This window comes from Phyllostomus discolor, chromosome 3 (genome assembly GCF_004126475.2).
Source record: "Phyllostomus discolor isolate MPI-MPIP mPhyDis1 chromosome 3, mPhyDis1.pri.v3, whole genome shotgun sequence".
NCBI classification, from domain to species: domain Eukaryota; kingdom Metazoa; phylum Chordata; class Mammalia; order Chiroptera; family Phyllostomidae; genus Phyllostomus; species Phyllostomus discolor.
The window spans coordinates 168017546-168039340 of NC_040905.2; the positions used below are offsets into that span (position 1 = coordinate 168017546).

Genomic DNA, 21795 nt, shown 5'->3' on the forward strand with positions numbered 1-21795 from the left:
TTGCATCTCTGCTAGGATATGGTTTTATAATTTAAAAACATGCAACATATTTTTTCCTTTTTCATCTCTACTTTGTATTTCATTTATGCCCTTACCTCAGCTAATCCAAAAATGTTGGGACCCTTATTAAGGTCCCTTTAAACAGGAAAATTAGATTCTTGTTGGGAATATATTATCTATTCCCCTGTCCTCAAGAGCAAGCTATTGCTCACTTTTTCTTCACAATATCAAATACAAATTCCACTGGCACATAATGTGAACAGCTGAAACTTAATGATCTCATCCACTAAAAAGAAAGAATAATTGTGCAATATAATAGAGGTAGTAAGTATCATTAACATATCAATTATATTACAATATATACAGGGTCCAACAGAAGTAAGTCCTGCTTGAGTGTGGTTGGTAGGGTAATAATATGTGTGTACTAATTTATAGTTTTAATCTGAACATTTTGCCTAAGATGTCATATGGTGTGCTTGAATGTGATATTGTAATGTTACAGAATTACAGGCTTATGATTTTATAGTAAAAGATTTTATAATAAAAAGGGGCATAATTTGTGCCATAGCCTGTAAATGTATGAAATTAACACATTGTACACATTAAATTTACACAATGCTATGCATCAGATATATTTAAATAAGAAAATTATTAATAGTCTTTTGATGTTGGCCCTTTGATAACTTCACAAAAGTTATGAACAGACTACTTAAAACCTATAAGGTGTTCTGCTTCTGCCAGTTCTATTTGTCCTGGGGTGTTTAAAATGTTAAACCCAAATGATTATTTTGGGACAAACGTGCCAAATAAATGTAAGCATCAATAATAACATTTGGTTGAATGACACTTATTCAGATGCCTTTTGCACACTGACATTTTTCATTTGTGCCGTGTGTGCTCACTGACTGACAAGTCTCCCTGTAATACTAGACTCAGGTTGCCAATCACCGGGAAAAGTCATAGCTAAGTTCAGTTTCAGCCACCTGCAGCCTGAAAGGTCTTCCTTATGGGTAACTTGCTTAGTCACACATAGCATCAGATGGAATCCTAGTATTTAAAAATTTAAGTAATTGAATGTAATGCTTTTTAGGTAGCACTAATCTATTTACATTCGTAGTGTTGAGTCCTCTATGATTCAGAAATAAAATTTGATAATATTCCTTAAGCAATGACATTGGTTAAGGAAAGTGGAAGAAATCCCTCTTGGTCATGAGGTCTTGGTGGGCTAATTACTTTTTTAGCACACTATTGAAAAATAATGTTCTTTGGAAATAATTTTTTAAATTGGCTGTACATGTGTGGCTAGACAATTTCATTTCAAGCTAAATAAACATGATTAAGTGTGGCAGCTTTTTGGATGCCACAGAAACATTCCACATTCATTGTATCATGATAAATGTATAATTGCTTTCCAGGAGAAGCAAGAACATACTTCTACTCATAACACTTTATAAATGTTTCTTTAAATTTTTAAAGTTTTAATTTTAAATAATCCCCATAAAAATTATCTTAATTCTTTATCTCCACACTAGTTATGCGCATGACTTCATATTCTTTGATAATCAGTCATGGTTCATATATCTGTATAGATCCTATATAGATTGTGCTCTTGCATATTTTGAGTAAAGAATAATTAGAAATAAAGCTAAACTTTGGTTGTAAAACTACAACTGACAAAGTTCAAGGGACATGGGATTTCTGACTCTCAGTTTTCAGGCTGGGGGATAATGGGCGGGTGGGGTAAGGAAAAGAATCCACATGGTAGAGCTGGTCAGCTTGAACACTGGTTTACAAGCAGGAGTGCACTGATTTTATCTTTCTGGAATGCATATAATAAACAGATTGAGAAATTATCATGCAAAGAAGCAGCTGAAGGCAAGTTAAGTGCACTTATATGTTTAAAAGAGAGACTTATTGGAGTACCTCTATATGAGAAACACCAAAGCACATACCAAAAAACACATTTCAGTGAATTTTTATAATACACCAGAAATAATCCTGAGCTGGCATTGTAGGCTGTGTGACCTTGGCAAAGCACTTAATTTCTCTGTGTCTGTCTCCTAGGTTAAAAGATACAGAGTCCCACCCAGCTTTAACATGTATAACACTTCTGTCATTGAAACAGAATCAGGAAGGGAAACTTACCAAATCTTTTAACATTTTCCAGGTACACGACCCAAACTAATGACAACAATAGACACTAGGTACTGACTTTCATTGTGTATAGACCTAGAAAACCTGAAATGCTGAGGTATACAGCTTGCTGTTTCATTTGTTTTCTAAAAGGAAGCACGCCTTCCATCCTGGATCACATAGGTAAGGCGGGAAGCATGCATTTTGAATGCAAGCATTCTGTTTTTACTTTATCAAAATACAATAAAATAATCACAAGCACTAGGAAGAAAAAAGTAAGCCAAAGATAAAAACTGTATAAACTTTTTACTTATTTTGGAAAAAGGAGCAAATTGCTATACTTAAATCAGTAAGAACAATGGCCAAATTTTTGATAAAAGCAAAGCACAGTTGAGGAACTTAAATTCGTGTTGGTAATAGACATGGAGGCACTTGGACAAATGTTCTCTTTTTTTATCTCCTTAACTAAAAAGGGGACCAATATTTACTGTCAAAAAAGAAGATAAAAGTAATTTAATTAAATTTGCTAGTAAGCACATTGTGCTTACAAAATTAACTTTAAAAAGAATATCAAAAGCTTTAACAGGGCCTAAAATCACCCTCATTGTTTGCAGTGTTGAGCGAGAGGCCCTGTGCTTTTCTTCATTCCTCCTTTTACGTGGCTAGGTCCATGCACTTACCAGGGGAGGGTGCTGATTCAATGGCTCCCCTGGACTGCTGGCCGAGGTGAGGAAAGAATGGGAAGAGAAGAGGTGGTGGTACTGAGCTGCTATGCTGAATCTCCTTATTCTAAGGCAGGCTGGGCCAGAGAGAGGTAAAACGTGGGGTGTCCTGAAGTAAGCAAGCTCACCTGTCACTTTTATAATAATTGCGAGTTTGTCTATTTACTAGTTCACTATGAGATCTTTGAGGGTAGAAGGAGTATGCTATTCTTTTCCCTATCTTAGTACAAGGCACACAGTAAACACTTACTGAAGATTTATAAAAGGGATAAATAAATGACCCTCATCTCATTTGGAGCTCCTTTCTCCATCTAGTTTCACGTGTTAGGATACTTGATTAGGTTAGGACATTCCTTATTTAAAACTTTGGTGGCCCCCTTGAGTTTTCCTCCTTTAACTCATTCACATCTCGAAGTGAATTACTTTGATCTGGTAATCTGTGAGTGCCCGGATCTCTGGATGGAGAAGAGGGCTATGAAGGGAAGGCCTCCATGGGGCTGAGGGCTTTGGACTACTGAAAGCAGCATTGGGGGGATGATAGACCAAGGAAAGGACATAAGGGAATCAAGAGTTTATTTAGGGCCAGAGTGGTTACTTTTACAGAGATTCCAATTCCCAAGCCAATTCAGAGGGATTTGACAGCACAGGCTGCCAGTTGTTTCTATAAACACTTAGCATTTATAAGCATGCAGCAGCCTGGTGATTCTGCTATTTGGTGGCCAAGCCTGGAAGCTGTACATCCCAGCTTTTCCCAAGTTACTAACCTGTACTCTATGGTCCAGACTAGCTGTGTTAGTGAAGAAAAGAGAAACACCCCGATGGCCCCCCTTTCTCCCTCTCCTTTTTATCATCAGTGTGCTCTAACATCACTTTCACAGAATTTACCACTTCATAGGATATTTGGAATATGTTCCCTTGCTCTTCCTCACCGCCCTCCCACACCATTCGCCTTTATCAACTAATATCCTCTCTTCCAAGCTTAGAACACAGACTCTGCACTCACAGCTCTCCCACAGGGCCTGGTAAATTACCTACCCGCCTTCTTCTGAATATTTATGCCCAAATGCCAGGATGTCAGATGCCCGTCCACTCCCATCACAGACAACAACTGGCACGGGAGGGGTGTCTCGAAGGTACTCCAAGACAATTGAGATCACGTTGGGTCCTCCTTCCACAATGAGCGCCACCACCGGAACACCTTGACCGATTCCTGCATTAAAAAAGGAAAATAAAAGGAAAAAAGAGAAAAGAACACAAAGCCAGCACACCAAAGAGACAAAAAAAAGAGAAAAAAAAGCACAAACTAAAATTACTGAGCACAGGGGGAGGTAACAACATATGAGGGAATAAAATACTGAGCAAAACTTAACAGAAAACCCGTCAGCAGAATGCTCCCACCAGAAAGTCTCTTTGACTTTGCCCTTTCCCAATACTTCCCAGGATGCTGGGGGGGTCAGGGCACTGATTACCATACTTTAGGAGTGAGGGCATGAGGGGAGGAGGAGAGAAAGGAACTGATTAGCAGATGAAGCCCTGGGCCAGCAGCCAAAGGTTGGAAGACAAAGGTGATCTTAAACAAGTCTTGTATGTATTCATTGGTTCAGTTTCTTACATGAAAAAATGGAAAGTTAATAATTCCCCCTTCCCGAAGCCAACACAGTGGTAAGAAAATGTTTAAAACGTTCTTTTTTATTAAAGATTATCATAATTAGCTGAAGGCATGTTTTAACTTGTTGAATCAACTACTGGCTAAATAATGAGTTTATTTCTGACCATCAATGATCATCTTGATTATTGATTCCTAACAGCATAATAGTCATAATAAGGTGCCAGGAGACATGGCATCTGCCATCTGCCATTACAGCATCCTTCATACTGAGCAAGGTGCCAGGCACATGACGGCCGGTCAAGAAACATCTGTTCAATCCAGTGGTTTCACAGACCTTTCTTAAAATATTTAAGCTATTTATGCTGAACCATAGGACATTGCTGTTTTCAAGTAAAAATTACCCTAACATCAGCACTTACCTATGGCTCAACCTAACATATTAAAAAGAACTATTAAAAACCAATGTCTATGAGAGACACATGAAAGAAATCAAATTCATTTTCAAGTGTCTTATCAAGTATCATCATTTGCCACTGAATACTCAATTTAGTATCACTCTGCATTTTCTCATTCAGCCTTCTCAGGTTTCATAGGGTACACAAAACAGTTGTCTTAAAAAAAGGGCTAATCAAGATTCTATATCACTCTATATCAATAGGAACTAAAATAAACCTTTAGTCATCTTAGCTCTCCCTCTTCCCCCTTTAGCTATGGTTTTATCTTATATCAAGAAACTGCTTTCCTGTGAGAACTACTAGTTTGGGGGTTGGTTTCTTGCTCCATTAATAAGAGATTTTATTTGACTTGTGTATGGCCTGTTTTACTTCTAAGTCAGTGTTTTTTCATGGCTTGATTTTCATCTTAAAGGAGTGTTCCAAAATGCCAGTTATAAAAAATGGGTGCTGTTTTAAATCTACATTTTAAAAGTGTTAAAAAAAAAAAGACAGTTGTTGATCAAGACCAGATGCAAAGATTTGTTTTGTTGTTCCCCAGAGGGAACTGGGGGGGAGAGAGAAGACTCATGGTGCCACCAGAGTTTTCTGTGCATGGAGAAGTTCTGAACGGTCCTCCTTCAAATCCAAGGACAAGGAAGTGAAAGGTCATGCTGCTCTCTCCTTTGACCCAGAAGCCCTTCATGATTTGCACAAAAGGTTGCTTTAAAGCTGTGGTTGGATGTCTCTGAGGAAGACCCTTTTCCCATTGCTGCTGATTAGAGGATTAACTAAATTCCTGTTGAAAGGCACTTTGAAGATTAGCATCTCATTTGAAATGTTAATACAGCACATTTCTTTTGGAGGAGAATTTGCTGACAAAAAAAATACCTACCCCTATAGATTTGTATTTTAATGTGTCTTGGAAGTGTGTCTTTTCCAGCATTTAAAAAGTTAGTTTATAAAGTATTTCTCAAAGTACTATGCTGTTTAACTTTCTTTTTTGTTTAGTTTTAGCACTTACTCCCATATTGCTTCATACCAAGAAACAATGAACCACACTTGATATTTTATACCAAATAATACATTTAGACTTATTCCAGGATCTTCTAAGGGAGGCCTTTTCCAAATTTTGACTCTTGAGCACTGATTTTGTTAGTGGGAACTTTACTCCAACTCACATAACAACTATGGTCTACTCAGTGTTCTCAAGGAGGATGAAGTCATGAAGTGTACTTTCTAGAAAGTTCCAGTGATTTAGAGTCTACAAGACAATACACAAGATGGCTGGAGACCACTTTTAGTTTATGGGTGCAAAGGATCAATTTTCAAAGGATTATCTGAGAGCAATAAATTGCCCATTTGTAATTAAGTTGTTATACCTTCTAGAAATGCAGAGGTTTAGAGTTCCTATGTTAGAAATAAAGTTGTAATCAATTATAATGATGAAAAACTATTTTAATTCTCTATATATTTATAATAAGTAGATTAAATTTGCTAATATATGGTAACATTAAGCCTTTCTATCAAGACACACAAATACACAAACATATTATCTCTGTTTCTGAGAAAAGAAAATCTGAAATAATTAGTAATAACCTAAAACAATGGTTCTTAGCCTATTTTTTAGAGATTAGGATATTTTAATACTTTCATGGATCTGATGACAGCTATTCACATTTTCTCCGAAAAAATAACTGCACATATGGACAGTCACAAAAATACTTCTATGCAATTTCAAAGGGGTTCATGGATCCTTGAAGCCTATTGAAAAACTTGCTAGTGGACCCCTATATAACCACACCCTAAATTAAGCACATTGGTATATCTGCAAAGAGCATTGATTTGTGTTCTTTCATGAAGCTCACTGAGGCTTATGAGACAAGTTCTGGAATGGGTTTTCAAACAAAACTATGCCCAGGGAAGCTATATCACGTTATTGCTGTCTTGTTACATTGATTGGCTTAACTTCCCAGGATGAAGCACTGTCTATAGGCTATTCTCTTCCCTCTCCTTCATTTCTCTTCTTGTTTTTGTTTCTTCTGTCCACACTTTCATTCTAAATTATATTTTATAGAGTATTAAAAATACTCTATAGAGAAATTAACAAACTTGCAAAATAATATCTATAGTACATAACTTCATTAGTAAAGAAAAAGTTTTTAAAATATCAAGAGTGGTATGTTTTTTTATTGCTGACATAAAGCAAACACTCTGGGCATCAACTGCAGACCCAGGTGGATGCCCAGGGCCCACACCATTTTCATTATGCTCATAAAAATCAATATAAAGTCCTTTAAACATCCTCCCAAATGTATGCCTTACTCAGCCAAACCCATCAACCATTCACAAAAATAGTTGTTTAGACCCACAGTTTAAAAAATATAATCTCTATTATTTAGGGAAAAGAAGTTTAATTTTTACCTAGATCCCTCAGGAACCTTTTTTGTGAATACTTGTTCTTTTAGTTTTGAGGAAAAGTAGGTTAATTTCTCATTTGATTGCAATAATTTTTCATTTTCTACCATAACCAAAGACTTGAAGTTCTTAGAGATACTAAATTTCCATTAGAATTTAATTTTAGAGCAATGTAGATTTGCTTAAGAATCTTTTGTAGATTCTTGCCACACTCTAGCTTTTGCAGTTTTAGAACTGGATGCATTATAGCCTGTAAAAATGTGCTCATGAGTAATGGATTTAGTAGCTATATTCTGCAGGATGACCGAGGGCTCTCTAATTACAAACTAAACCCAACTGTGCTTCACAGAAGATAATCTCTTATACTGCCATCACATTTTGTTGTGACTGTGATGCAATTCAACCTGGGTTCCCAATAAGCAAAAAGTGTCAAAATTGGCTTAAACAAAGATTGGGTGGGGTATTGTGAGGAAGGGAGGTGGAAGGAATAGAAGAATGTCTTAAAATTCCAAAGGCCTTTTGTCTCTCTTTCTCCCTTTTTCTGCTGACACAAGACCACAATTTATGATGAGTTCAGGCACTTGGGAAAGCATGTGGTGTGTTGTAGTGGACTCCTTAGACAATTGAAAAGTTTTGATCAAACTGTATTAACACTTTGGTTTTACATTAACATCAAGCTAAACTAACACATTAGTTTTACATCAACATTGCCATATGTGATCTAAAATGCCTATGAACCTAAAGAATACTTTATTTTCTGTTGGAAAATGATTTATATTTAAATGGAGTGAGAATGTAGCAGATTGGTCTTTGGCTAAATCCTAATGACAAAGGCCACACAGATCATGTGATTATTGCAGCATATGTCATTTGTAAAGGACAGTTTGAATTTTATGTGAGAGGTAACTTCCTGAGGATCTTGAGAAATTCAGGACTCTGTGTATCAGTGGTGGGTGGACATTTCTGTTTAACAGCTAACGCCATGTAACAATAGCATGAATGCAATTCACTGGCCTTGCCAGCTCTGGAATTAAGTGAATCCTGATTTAGAAGTTTGTGTGAAGAATTCATATGCTTTGAAATTATGCATATAATGAAACCTTATTAATATATTTTATTTTTTTATAATTTAAAATTCGCATAGTTAAGTTTTGCATAAAATTCAAAAGCATGGAACATGTCCCCTTCACACAATTTCTCCCTTAAATGGTCTGGTCTTTGATTCAATGGTTGACTCAACCAACAAAACACTGATTACCATTTTCTGTATTTGGACTACATAATGGGGCCATAACGACTCAGCAACCACCTGAGATCGTGCATTTTTCAAATAGAACCTTACATAGACTTGGGGGACATTAGCAATTACTGTAGTGATGGGAAGAGTAGCAGTTAAGCTATTTGTTTCATTTGAATGGTCTCTTACTTACTGCCTACTTGAAGAGAAATGGCCCAGACAGCTTCTCACAAAGTTCCAGATTTAGGTTCTTGATGTGTCCTTAACTTTTACTGCCTCTCCTCTGTGGTCTGGAAGTTGTGGGATGGATTTATGAAAACTCCACAAGGCTGGTAATCAGTTGTGTTTAACGGGCAACATTCAAAACTATTCTTGTTGATTCATTTTAAGGTGCTTCTTACAATTAGGAATATTCCCAGTCCATGAATATTCAGGTACAACTGAATAGTATTGTTCAGAAAGAGAATATTTAATATGCTATATTATGCAAAAGGAAATGTTATTGAAAATCTTTGAGCTTCTAAGGAATAGAGTGTGCCCAAGAAAATATCTAGGGAGGATATGAAAAAATGTATCTCATTTTAACTATAATATCTCTTCAGTCATCTATGGAGGCAGATGTTTTATTTATTGCCTTCATGGTTTGGAGATAGGATACAATATCTGTTCAAGACAACAGAACCATAAATGGAATGTGTCTGACTTTTCAGGGAAATGGGTTATAAACCAAAACACCTTTCAGTGAATCCTGATGACATTCCTCCACAAGTGTCACACCCACTGCAGAACAATTGTGTGTATCATTATTACTACACTTTTTTTGCCTCTATAATTCTGTACCTAAATTGATGCTTGGGAAAGTACTTGGAATTATAAAGTAATGCACATGCTATTAAGCAAAGTAAATGTACAACAAGATGCTTCACTTCCAGGTACCCATGGTTTTCTAATGGGGAAGAAATTCCTTGAAAGATGGCTGTGGTCTTCCCTTGTGGTTGGGACTTCATAAAGCATACATTTTCAATCCACTGTAGGACCAGGCAGGGGTAAAAATAATGTGAATTTATTAAATGTCTTTTTCCTATCATCGCCAATCCCTATGGCAACTCCCTTATTGGTGTTTAACTTAACGGACTCCTTCCATATATAATCTTTCTGTATTTAAAGCTAATATCAATAGTTCAGGAAAAATAAACATGTATTTTTTATCTTGGCATTTAAAATCTCAGCACCTTTGGCTGGAGATACTGCATTTTGCCCTGTATAGTGTGCACTTTTTTGTCCAAATTTTTGAGGGAAAAATAAGGATGCACATTATACATGGGTAAAATGGTTCCATATATAATGTGCACAAAAACGTGGGTGTGCGTTATATACAGCAAAATATGGTATAAGGCTGTCAAGACACTGAAGATAACAGAGTTTGGATTAATGGGAATGCCTCTCTGAGACAGTGATAACAGATTGAAAATAATGGTACATAGCATTTCTTATCCTGGGGACTGAGACTATAAAATCTATTGCATTAATATAGCAAACTCCATTTTTTTGTTTGTTTTCAATATTGTTGAAGTAATATATTTTGTGAATTATCAATGCTACAGATATTTCCATGGAAATTCTGTACTGGCCCCCACCAGCTGGCTTTTATTTTTAGCATTGTCTCCCTGCTTTGCTTTTCTGTCCAGCAATCAGAGGCCAAAGGACAGAACTGGAGGAGTGGATGAGTAGATTGAATGGGAAATCTCACAAGCCAGCCAAGGTCATTGTGGCATGTGGCCTGGAAACACTCATCATGTCTCCCCTATCCACACTCCCTTAGAGAATTGGACTATCCACAGCACAGAAGGGCTGCCTTACTTGGCTCCTTTCAATCCTGGTTTAATTCTAGACCTGCAGTGGGCTAGATTTACCTTCCTGGAATTGGAGTTGAGACCCTGGGCCCAAGGTGAGTAACTGGGAGACAGGTGGGCATTTGTATTTGTTGAGTAAATTCTCTATTACTGGTGGCTTTGATGGGACTGTGTGTGGGTGAATAAACAGTCAAAGAAGCCTGTATGCAGGAAGAATAAAAGGGAACAGAGGGTGCCATGGAGGAGAGAGGGTGTGATCTGAATGAGAGTGAGGCAAAGGGTACGTGGGTGAGAGAGAGATTTCCAAGATTGTGGTGACTTTTCCATCCAAGTTGTAGTCACTTGGCTGTAGTTCCTACAAAGAGTCCCCTGTAGACTGGGGAGATAACTGTTTTTCCTGAAGAAGGGTAAGATACTAAATATTTTAGGCTTTGTAAGGACAATGGGTCAAACTGAGAATATCATGCAGATACTTATATAACAAGAGAGAAAACAAATTTAAATAAAATTTTAAAGAATATATTTTAAAATACAATTAAATGTCTATTTTTGTACTACAGGTATACTAATGAGAAAGAGGGAATTTATGTGGACGCTGAAATTTAAACTTCAAATAGTTTTCATATGTCATAAAACATTTTGATTTATTTTTAAACATTTAAAAATGAAAAAGAACATTCTTCGCCCATGAGTCATATGAAAACAGGGTGGAGACCCATTTCTGTCTCCTTATCAAAAAATACTCTTTTTGTATTTTGAGTGAGTTTCTTTTTATTGCTACCAAACATTCGCCTCCTTAGGCTCACCTCCTCTCACTCCACAAAGTCTTCACTTGTCTTTACCTACCCTAAAAGTCCTCATGTGCGCTTTCTCAGCATGCAGATGCGGGCATGGAGAGAATCCTTGAGAGGTCTTTGTATAAGAAGAATTTTAGATAACAGATTTTTTTTTGAGGCAGGGCTTTAAGAGGCAACATTTAAGTCAAAATTGAGCAAAGACTACTGGCTGTTCAAGTGTCACGTGGGCCTTTCTTTTGGAGCATAAACTGATGCTCACGTGGGAAGCCAGTTACCAGTCATGGCAGGCTGCTCCACTTCTCTGACTTTAAGGTAGAAGATGTCACCCGTGTTGTATAAAAGGGAACTTTACCCTCACAATAGCAGGAGAGGTTTTGATCCCCTCTTTGGAGAGCTCTGTACCCAATGGAGGAGAAAGCAATCACTCTTTGATTACTCTTAGTTCCTAGAGAGCAGCACCATCTTCTACACGAAAGTAGTCTGGGGTCTTTGTCTGCTCCCTCCCTGGCAGCGTGGGCCCCCAGACCGGGGTTTTGCCATGATTTCAGTGGGCATTCCTGGAGGCATTTTTTTCACACAGCACCACTACCATCTTTACCCTACACTTGGAAAGTTTTGATCTATTTTGCACTCCCTCCAATTGAGATTTTCCTTAGAGTGTGGGCTACAAGCCTAGAACTGGGCTGAACCTGTCCTGTCCTTGTTCTTAGCCTTTGATTCTCAGTCCCATTATTACTCCTACCTTAATTTGTCTGCTGGTTCCTACTTACTCCCACTTACCCTCTCAGCATGGGTGACAGTCTATTTTACCTCCCTGCTACTGTAAACTTTGACAGTGTGGTTAGACTTCACAAAATTAATAGTGTGTTATTTGGAACCATGCATGTCTTAGTAGAGCAAAAAGAGACCTTGATATAAATTGATATACCAAAAATACATTTTGATTTTCTACACATTATCTAACATACAGAGTTGGTATATAATTCATAGGGTTGCTCTGAGTAATAAAGAAGTTATTATTTATAAAGCACTTAGAACAGATCCTGGCACTTAGTAAGAACTATATGTTTAAACAAATGCAAACAAGGTTTCTTATTTATATTTATTAAGTTTATATAATGTTTCTACTTTAAGTGTATAAATTATTTTTGAAGATGAAAGTAAAATTAAAATTAATGTACTTTATATGTTTAAACCAAAATGACGCTCTGAAAAATAAATAATCTGAAGCATGCTCTAAGTTTAAATAGCCTCTTGCACAGAGCAATAACATGCTTCAGAAACCAATTCCTTTATCCTGTATCCAAATGGCTAAATCTGTCTGTTCTGGGGTAGGTGACATTGCGTGTCATTCCTCAGATGCCTTCTACTAGGGGCCTCTCCTCAGTTCTTCAGTCGGCTTGTTAAGTCTTTTGAGTTCTGTGGGTTGGGCAAAATGTAAATGCCAAATAATAAGATCTATGAACTGTAAAACTAACTCCAAGTATATTATATGCTAATAAACTAACTTAGCTTTTGACTTAGTGAATGGGAAACAGTTATTCCCTTATGGGCAGAGAGCTCTGATTAAAATATTCTGCTATTAATGTGCATATATAACAAGTACATCCAAACAACATTCCACATGAATCATTTCAATAGAAAGCAAACAGCCCATCCCATGGGCTCTGAGGCAAGTATTACTTTCATAAAAGGAAAGCCAGCATTATTTTCTTTGGGGCCATTGTTTGCAGGCTGAATGTTTAGATGTAACTGATCTAAGTCTACAAGAAAACTCACCCAAACAAAGCTATAGTCTTCTTAGTCTCTGCTCTGTTCAAAGCCCACATCAAAAGGCATTCATTGCCTTCTCAGATGTAAGGTAACCAGAGTGGTTCTAATTCATTTTACTTTATAATACTTTGCCCACACTCTCCTGTAATGGTGCCAGGATCTAGGCACCCACAGCCTGTACAAGTTCCTTTGGCTTCTTGGCAGAAATTAGTAAGCAACAGAGCAGCCAAGGAAATTATGGATTGAAAAAACATGGAAAGACCTAGTCTGCAGTGTAGAGCAGGGCTGGGTACGAGAGGCAGATGGCAGGAGAGAGGGAAATGTTGCTGGTGGCGTGTGTATTCAATTACCTTTCCAAAATTATTAAAAAATCTCTTTGCATCAGTTGAGGGAGACTGCAATTACTTTTCTCTGCCCCAAATGTAAAAGGGTTCTATTCTCTCTTTAAGAAATGTTCTCTTTGATTTACTTTCTGTGAGGAATTAGATACTCATCCTTCAATTTTCAGATTCAAAGACAAGCTTCCTTGGGTCCCTCCCTGTGACCTCCGCTAGCAGAATTAACCACGTTCATTCATGTATTACAAAGTGCATGTCAGTAAGTACGTACCTTGAAAATCTCTGAAGTTTTATCTCATTAATTACATGTGTGGACATCTCTTTTCTCTATTAGATTTATCTTTGTATTCCCAGCGTATCATACTGTGCTCTACATGTAGTAGTTTATCACTAAAATTTGGGGTATAGAAGACGGTCAGGATACTGAATTACCATCAAGTATATCCTGATTTCTCATACATTAGATGACAATATAGTTATTTCTACAGAAATTTTAAAATGTTTTTATAACATAAACAACTTTCCCTCAATCAACAGACTTGAGATCCAGGACACTCAGATCTGACTTAAATTTTCATGAAATCAGGAATTATGCCAAGTACCCAGCATCTACACTCACTGGTTTTCCCATGGACTACTAAGATTGCTTCCTGACTGATTTTCTTGCCTCTCCGACAATCATCGCATAACTGCTGATTATTCTCCATAAACACCGCCTTGTTTGTAACAGTCCTTAGAGGATTCCTGCTGCTTGTGAATAAAAGCTCAAATCCTTTCACATGACGAACAAGCCTCCCCTATTCTGGACCCAACCTTCACTTGCAGCCTCATCTCTCTCCAGAACTCTACATTCACTCTGATTCTGGTCTCCTCAGATTATTTTCACAGTCTCAGCCTAGGATTATTTAACTCCCCATTAGCCATCCTAATTCTTATGAAGAAGAATTTCTCACAAGCACATCCTTGAGTTTTCTACGTTCCTTTACTCACTTGGCTTTTTGGTAAATTTGAGAAGGATTACTAGGCTTGGTCACCGAGCCTCATGTTTCTTCCCTTTGGCATCTGCCTGTAGGAAGCCTGACGTTACGGGGCTCCTCCAGGGGTCCTGCTGCTGAAGGTGTGTGTGGGGGGCTGTGGGTAGGAGGGGAAGGCTCACCGTGAGATGCTGCCGAAGTCAGGGGATCCACTAAGTCCACTGGCCAACAGACTTAACACATGCCTGCTAACTTGTCCCCCAACTAAAAAACGATATTGAGTTCTATCAAGGACTTGTTTTATTTCTAAAATTGTTCAGAACTTGCATGAGGAAGAGAGGTGCTATTTGTTGTGGGCCCTCAGAGTCCCCAATTCAATCTTCCAAGTCCAGTTCAAATGTTACTAAATCCTGAGGCCTTTCCTAACTCCCTCAGGAAGTATTAATTATTCATTCTTTTGGAGTCCCATTGTTGTTGTTGTTATTTTTTGTACATTTCTTTTGGCAGTTATTTTATTCTGCCTTATTTTCATGAAAGTTTCATCCACTGCATTATAAACTCCATGGGACAGACACCCCCACCCCTCTTAGGCAACATTCTGGTTTTCACAGTGCCTCACATTTAGAAGATAGTTCAAATAAATGCTTGTGATATAAATGCCCAGGCTCTATCCCTTGGGACTAACACAGCTTGACGGACAGGAATAAATTGGTGGTTGTAAAGGGACTGAGTGTCATACCTTAATACAATACCATTGATGCATACTACTGAAAGTGGAGATGATAGACATTTAAGTGGCCCCATTGTGTCTTTTCCCAGGTCTTACCTGGGCCTCAGTGGCCGGGGCCCTAGAGAAGAATGTGCCGAGTGACCTGGGTGGGTGATCACATGTCCCTTGTCCACCTGGATTAAGTATGGAAGTGTCCAGATTCTCAGAGACTTGAATGGGCAATTTCATTTCAGCTGTCTTGTACTTTTAAATTGAAGCCTTGCTATTTCTCAGAACTGGACCCAGCTAGAGTCCTGTGTCCTGGCCACTGGGGAGAAAGATGTAAACAAAGGTTTACATTCTTCCTCTGTGGGAAGGATGTCTCTGAAAATTATTACTTCCTCTAGTTGAAGTGAATAGGAAACCATACAACTGAAATTGAAACTTAAATTCTGTTTCCTCTGAGGTGATTGATATATTCTAGCAGCTGACGTGCTGTAGGTGGGGAGTGACCTTCATTTGTCACCAAGGTTATTAAAGTAGTGACTGCCATTGTCATATATAAGACAGAGGAAGAGGATTGATTATTTGGGATCTAGTAATGGTATTTATTCCAATTTCGGACCAACAGTTGGGAAAAGGGATACATTTTTATTTGATTATCTAGGCATCTTTTCCAAAAGACAACGTAACTCCAATCTGATTGTCTTTACTATGACTAAATCCTTAGTAAGAAATATGGGTGACAAAAACCTAGCTGGCGTAGCTCAGTGGATTGAGCGCAGGCTGTGAACCAAAAAGTGTCGTAGGTTCGATTCCCAGTCAGGGCACATGCCTGGGTTGCAGGCCATGACCCCCAGCAACCGCACATTGATGTTTTTCTCTCTCTTTATTTCCCTCCCTTCCCTCTCTAAAAATAAATAAATAAAATCTAAAAAAAAAAAAGAAAAAAAAGAAATATGGGTGACAATGTCGTGGGGGACCTTCTTTCTTCTGGCTTCAAGTTTCCACAGGGAGGAAGTTCCATTAGTGAGACACATCTAGCCCCTTGTCCTTCCCTTACTCCTCTTCACGTGTAGAATTGAGTGACCTAATCAGTAGTGTTGAATTGAGTAACTTAATTAGCGGTGGTTAATACTGGTGTTTCTTGATGGGATAGAACTAATCTACTAAAAGTCTTCAGTGAGAAGGATTTCCTTCCCCCGCCCCATCCCCTGTCCTGTGGTCTAGTGCCAGTCAGTGGTATTAGTGAAAGTGTCTGTTGTAAATCCAAATTTCTCTTCTGGTTGGCTGTCTGGGTAGGGGCAGAGGTGAACAGGTGAACCCATTTGGCCCTCATACTAAGTCATTATCCCCAGCAACTCCATCATTAATAAAAATATTTTAATCTTCATCTGTCTGGTCCTGGTGTCTAACTCTCAGTCAGTTTGAAACTTGTCCCACCAAGAGTGAAGTACAATGTATTGGGGTTCCTCAAGCTTCAACACCATGAATGGCAATACTGTCATTTCCATTTCTGGCTTTTTTGCAGCAGCAGCATCTAACAAACTTGAGCCTCCTATTCAAGTTTGTGAATAGGAACTTATTTTTTAGGTGCAAACATGGCCTTCTCTGAGAGACATTTTTTTCTTGATGTCATAGTTCCTTAAAAGAAAATAGCAATTATAATATGTTTAAAAAGGTAATTACAAATGGAGTAAAAGCAAGGTTGCTTATGAATTTCAGGGCTGCTGTGAATGATTTCATGTGGTGAAGTCCAGTGAGCCAATTGAGTGAAGGCTGTTTCTCTCTCCCTGAGGAGTGGTAGCCATCACTGAGCACTTAACATGTATGGGGCACTCAGCCAGGCAGGTTGCACATGCTTACCCAATCTGCTCAGCATCCCTGTGATAGAGACGTTATGATCCCCATTTTACCATTAAATGAATTGTATGTCTGCACGGGGTTTCAAAGAGAGACCTGTTAGGAAATGCAGAGTCTGCACTCTGTGCACTCTGCTGGGTTGTGTCTCACTGGGGTGAACATATGATTTATCACACCAATATCAGGATGGTTTTGCAAGTGAAGGGGTCATCATTAATTGTTACTCCGGGATGACAGGTGTAAAGTGGAACTAGATAAACCAGTATGTAAGGTTACCCTATCTTTCTCATGTCTTAGGGTCTCAAACTCATTTCTGGCAGATTTAAAAAATTGATGTCATCATCAGGTCTTTAGAAATGGGCCTGGGTTTGCTCACTGTTCCCTTGTTGCATCTCTTCCTGATTAAAAATGCCAAGACTCACAGATGCCCCTGCCTGATTCCTGGGATCAGGTTTCCAGCTCTATCTAAACCACAGCTGTTCATTGTCAGAAATGTTCCTCCAGATACACAGAGGGGTGAGCGCTCTAGGGAAGGATTAGATCATTAAGTGAAGGAAAATAGCACAAACAATACCTGTAGGGGGAAAATACCAATTTAAAGTTTTTCATATGTTCTAGCATATCCATGATGGTTCTAGAAACAAATCCCTTCTACTTTTCTCTCTTATAAATAAATGCCCCTTTTCATTCTGTCACAAGGCCACTGAAGAGCATGATGAGGAATCAGGAGACAGCCATGACCCAGGGGCATGCAATGGGTATCTTGGGTCCCAAATCACTGGAGGGTGTTTAGCCTTATTATCCTGCTTTGCCATGTTCGTGTGAACAGCCACTTGGCTTATTCCTACTGCTGCTGCCACAAATTATTTGGCTGCAATAATAGCGCTAATACCATCATTCTAGAAAGTGGGCTATCCTAATGTGCTGTATAAGAATGTGGCACTCTAAGTACTGCTCTGAAAAGTGCAATTCAAATGTGCAAAGAACTACTTTGTGTATTGGGGTGTGAAGAAATGCCCATTTCAACTTCTCAGCTCTTCTTATCAGTGTCTGTTCCAGTACAGTGGCTCTCAAGTTTGGCAAGTATCGCATTGACCTGGAGGAGCAGATAAAGCACATACTGCTGGGCCCCATCCCTAGAGCTTCCGTGGGACTTGAGAATATGTATTTCTGACAAATTCCCAGGTGATGCTATTGCTTCTGGTACAGAGCCCACACTTTGGGAACCACTGCCCTGGCATAAAGCTGCAGGGAGTGCAGACATCCCCCTGGGAAAAGAAGTAAAAGCTAAGATGTGCCCCCTCAAGTAAACTAACATAAAAGCCCACGGAGTAGGACCAAAATACCCATGTTATGTTTCCAACGTCCATTTTCAAGTCTATACCAGGAGTTAGCAATCTTTTTCTATAAAAGACCAGATAATAAATATTTTCAGACTTGTAGGCCATATGGTCTCTATTGCAAATATTCAAGTCTCACTACATCTCAAAAGCAGCCTAGATGGTACGTGAAAGAATGAGCATGGATATGGCTGTGTTCCAATAAAGCTTTATTTACAAAGACAGATGGCACACTTGATTTGGCCCATGGGCCATAGTTTGACAACCTTTGGGTCTAACTAATGTGATAAAAATGATTCACATAAGGCAACATCTGTTAGTTTGCCAAGACTGAGGTTGCCTATGGTTAATGAGAAACTAACCAAATTGGAAACCTGACTATCTATGTAAGCCAAGCATTAACACCTGTTCCAGTTGTACATGATTGATACAATATGCCCTTACTGGGACATGTGCATTCTTCTTGCAATGCAGCTCCTAGCACCAAATAGTTCAAAAGGAATCTCTTGGCCACTTCATCCTATTTCCATAGGGGTTTCACTGCCCCACTGGAAATTGCTTATTTGTATTTAATACATTGTCTACTTGGTACTATGACTAAAAGTAAATAATATCTTTTCTGTGTAGCGGACTTATTTATAGAATTATTAATTAATTCATATTTTGTTTTTTATTGTTTTTTCCCCTGTCTTCATTTCAAAAATGGTCCACTAGGCTGCTTTTCTCAGGGGAGGCTTGCATTGCTGATCTGAAGATAAGACTCCTCAATAACTTTTGTTAAAAGCCCAACCCACTAATGTCTTGAAGGGGAAGAAAAGAAAGGCAAGCGTTTTTGATGGGGAAAGGTGGGAGCAGGTGAGATAGGAGGAAAATTACCCAACCCTTGGACAGGAAGAAGGGACTTGCAATGTCCCTGATGGTCAGTTCCTGGGTCTCTTCTTACTTGACCTGTCAGTGGCATTTGACACATTTTTGGCTGTTCCTTTCCTTTGGAAATAAATACAGTCTTCACTGGGTTTTCAGACAGCCCTCTCTCCTGGTTTATCTCTTACCTCACTAGCTTCTTGCTCTTTATCTCCTTTGCTGGCCACTCCTTATATCCTTGACCTCTGATAGGATTGTCCCAAGACTCAGCTCTTGGTCCTCTTCTGTCCCATCCTCACACACTCCCTTGGTGATCTCATCCACTCAAATGATTTCATATACGGTCTACACACTGACAACTTCCATATTCACGTTCCAGACCAAATATCTCTACTGAAGTCATCTCACACAACCGTGCCCCTCTCAATAACTCCACACATGCTAAAAGACACCTCCAGGATGCCCAAAGCTAAGCTCCTGATATTGTCTCCTAGCTGCCATCCCCATCCCCACAGTCTTCCCATCCTAGTAAATGGCAACTCCATTAAAAAAAACTTGGAGTCATCTTTGACGCATCTTTTCTTTCTCATACCCTACATCTAATTCAATGGTAAATCTTGCCTGCTCTACCTTCAAATTATAGCCAGAATGTGACTACTTCTCCCTTCCCTAACCCTAGTCTAAGCCGCCACCAGCTTTTGCCCCAATTATAGTCTCTTAACTGGTATCTCTGCTTTCATTCCTACTTGTAATTTAGGCTGCTCTCAACTCAGGTGGTAAAATGATTCTGTTGAAACATACAAGACCATTCATTCCTTTGCTCAAAGCTTTGCAAGCTCCCATTCCACACAGCGCAACTGTGATTGTGAAAGGTCTTATAGTCCTCCCTGAATCTGGCCCTGGTTCCCTCTCTGGTCTCCTTTCCTGCCTCTCCTCCTTGCTCACTCCACATGGCCACACAGGCATCCCAAGGTTCTTCAGATATGTCACCCACGTTCCCTCCTCAGCACTTTCTTATTGCTATTCCCTCTTCTAGAAATGGTCTTCCTCAAGATACCACATAGCTTGCTCTCTCACTTCTTCCAAGTCTTTACTCAAATATCCCCTTTTCCGTGAGGCCTTCCCCCCACTCTGTTGAAATTGTTACTCCTTCCCTTCACTCCCTTTACTGTCTTCTCTTTATCTCTCTGCCTAGCACTATCACTATCTAATACACCATTTATTTATTTATTTATTTATTTATTTATTTATTTATTTATTTTTCTGTCTTTTTCCACCCAAATGTAGCTTCCTAAGGGTGGGATTAGCACAGACATCTGCTCTGTGGGGACTGTTGTGCAGTGCACCTTAGGGTGCTGATTCTGAGGCTGCACCCTGGTCACTGGTGACACCAGCTGTGGCGAAAATCCCACTGGCTTTCCTCAGTGTGGGAGCACCTCTGGTTGCGAGGGGCCGAGCAGGTTCAGGCAGTTAGTATATCAATGGTAACCTTGGGTGAGGGAAGTTAAGAGGTCCTTTTCCAATTGTGCAGAAATACATTAAGTATGAGAAAGGCAGGATTAAGAGAGAGGGAGGAGAAGGAAGGAAGGGGGAGAGAGAAGAAAGGAGAAAGGGAAGGGTGGAGGAAGGGAGGGAGACACAGAGAGAGAGAGAGATGGGGGAGGGATGGAGAGATGAGTGAGAGGAAAGAAGAAAGAGAGAGTGGGAGGTAGGACAGAGAGGAAGGAAAGAGGGAGAGAGGAGGAGGAGAGAGGCAAAGAGACCTAATAAAGATGAAGATTGAATTTACAAAAACAAGATATAAAGGAGCTTAGAATTGGATTTATTTGAATTAAGGAAAGATTTTACTACACAATATTTCCTAAATACCTAAATTTATGGATAGTAATGCATACTCACTACAATGATTCTTATTTCTTGAATACTGGAACCAAATAAATCAACAGAACAAAACCAGTCCTGCTCCATGCATGCCAAAAAAGCAGAATCTCAGAGTGGATTTGCAAGGGGAAGCGCGCTTCCCACTTCTCCCCAGACTCCTGATGCAGGCACACCATGCTTAATTGCTGTTTCCTTCAGAATCTCCCCCGGCTTTCATAATAAGTTCTGATGTGCACCCGACTCAGTGTGCACTTTCTGTGTTCTCCCTCAGGATGGGAGAAATGCTGCTAATGAGGAGGGTTCGGCTCAGATTTGTTTGATGACCAGAAAAGCTGACGGTTCAATCCTCATTCCCGTGTTTTAGCAAAGGTGCACCTGTTTTTTTCCACCCTGCCTCATTCCGGAAGGAATTGCCCACAGAACCCCACATAGACCCAGAGAGGCCAAGGCTCATTAGCGAACAACAATTGCTGATCTTTCCACCAGAGATTTAGGGCGTCAGTGTTTGCCTGCAGGGTTATGGCATGTGGAACTCCAGGCAGCTTCTGAAATCTGGCCTCCTCACAGAACAGGGACAGCCTGTTCAGTGAGGGAAAGAGCACTTGTTTGTTTCAGCCATGGATGCCAAAAAAGAAAAAAAAAATCAGCTGTTTGCTTATTTGGTCAATTAATAGGGCATAACATCTTTATTATCCTCACTTTTCTCAGGGGCTAACAATCTTTAGCTAAGGGTTCAAGGTTAAAAGATTTTATTCCATTAAAACATATGACAACTCTATTAGTGACATCTTGGGAGCACTATCCCTGGTCATTTTGCAAGCCTATGTGAATTATACTTCACTCTTATGTCCAT

General features: G+C 39.1%; 1 protein-coding gene across 1 annotated transcript in view; it reads right to left on the bottom strand.

The window, feature by feature from the left end:
- The window catches only part of TRPM3 (transient receptor potential cation channel subfamily M member 3), a 501162-nt gene that overhangs the window by 187881 nt on the left and 291486 nt on the right, over positions 1 to 21795 (bottom strand). The window contains 1 exon segment of the mRNA XM_036021739.1: positions 3891 to 4065. Coding sequence (XP_035877632.1) covers positions 3891 to 4065 — 175 coding nt within the window.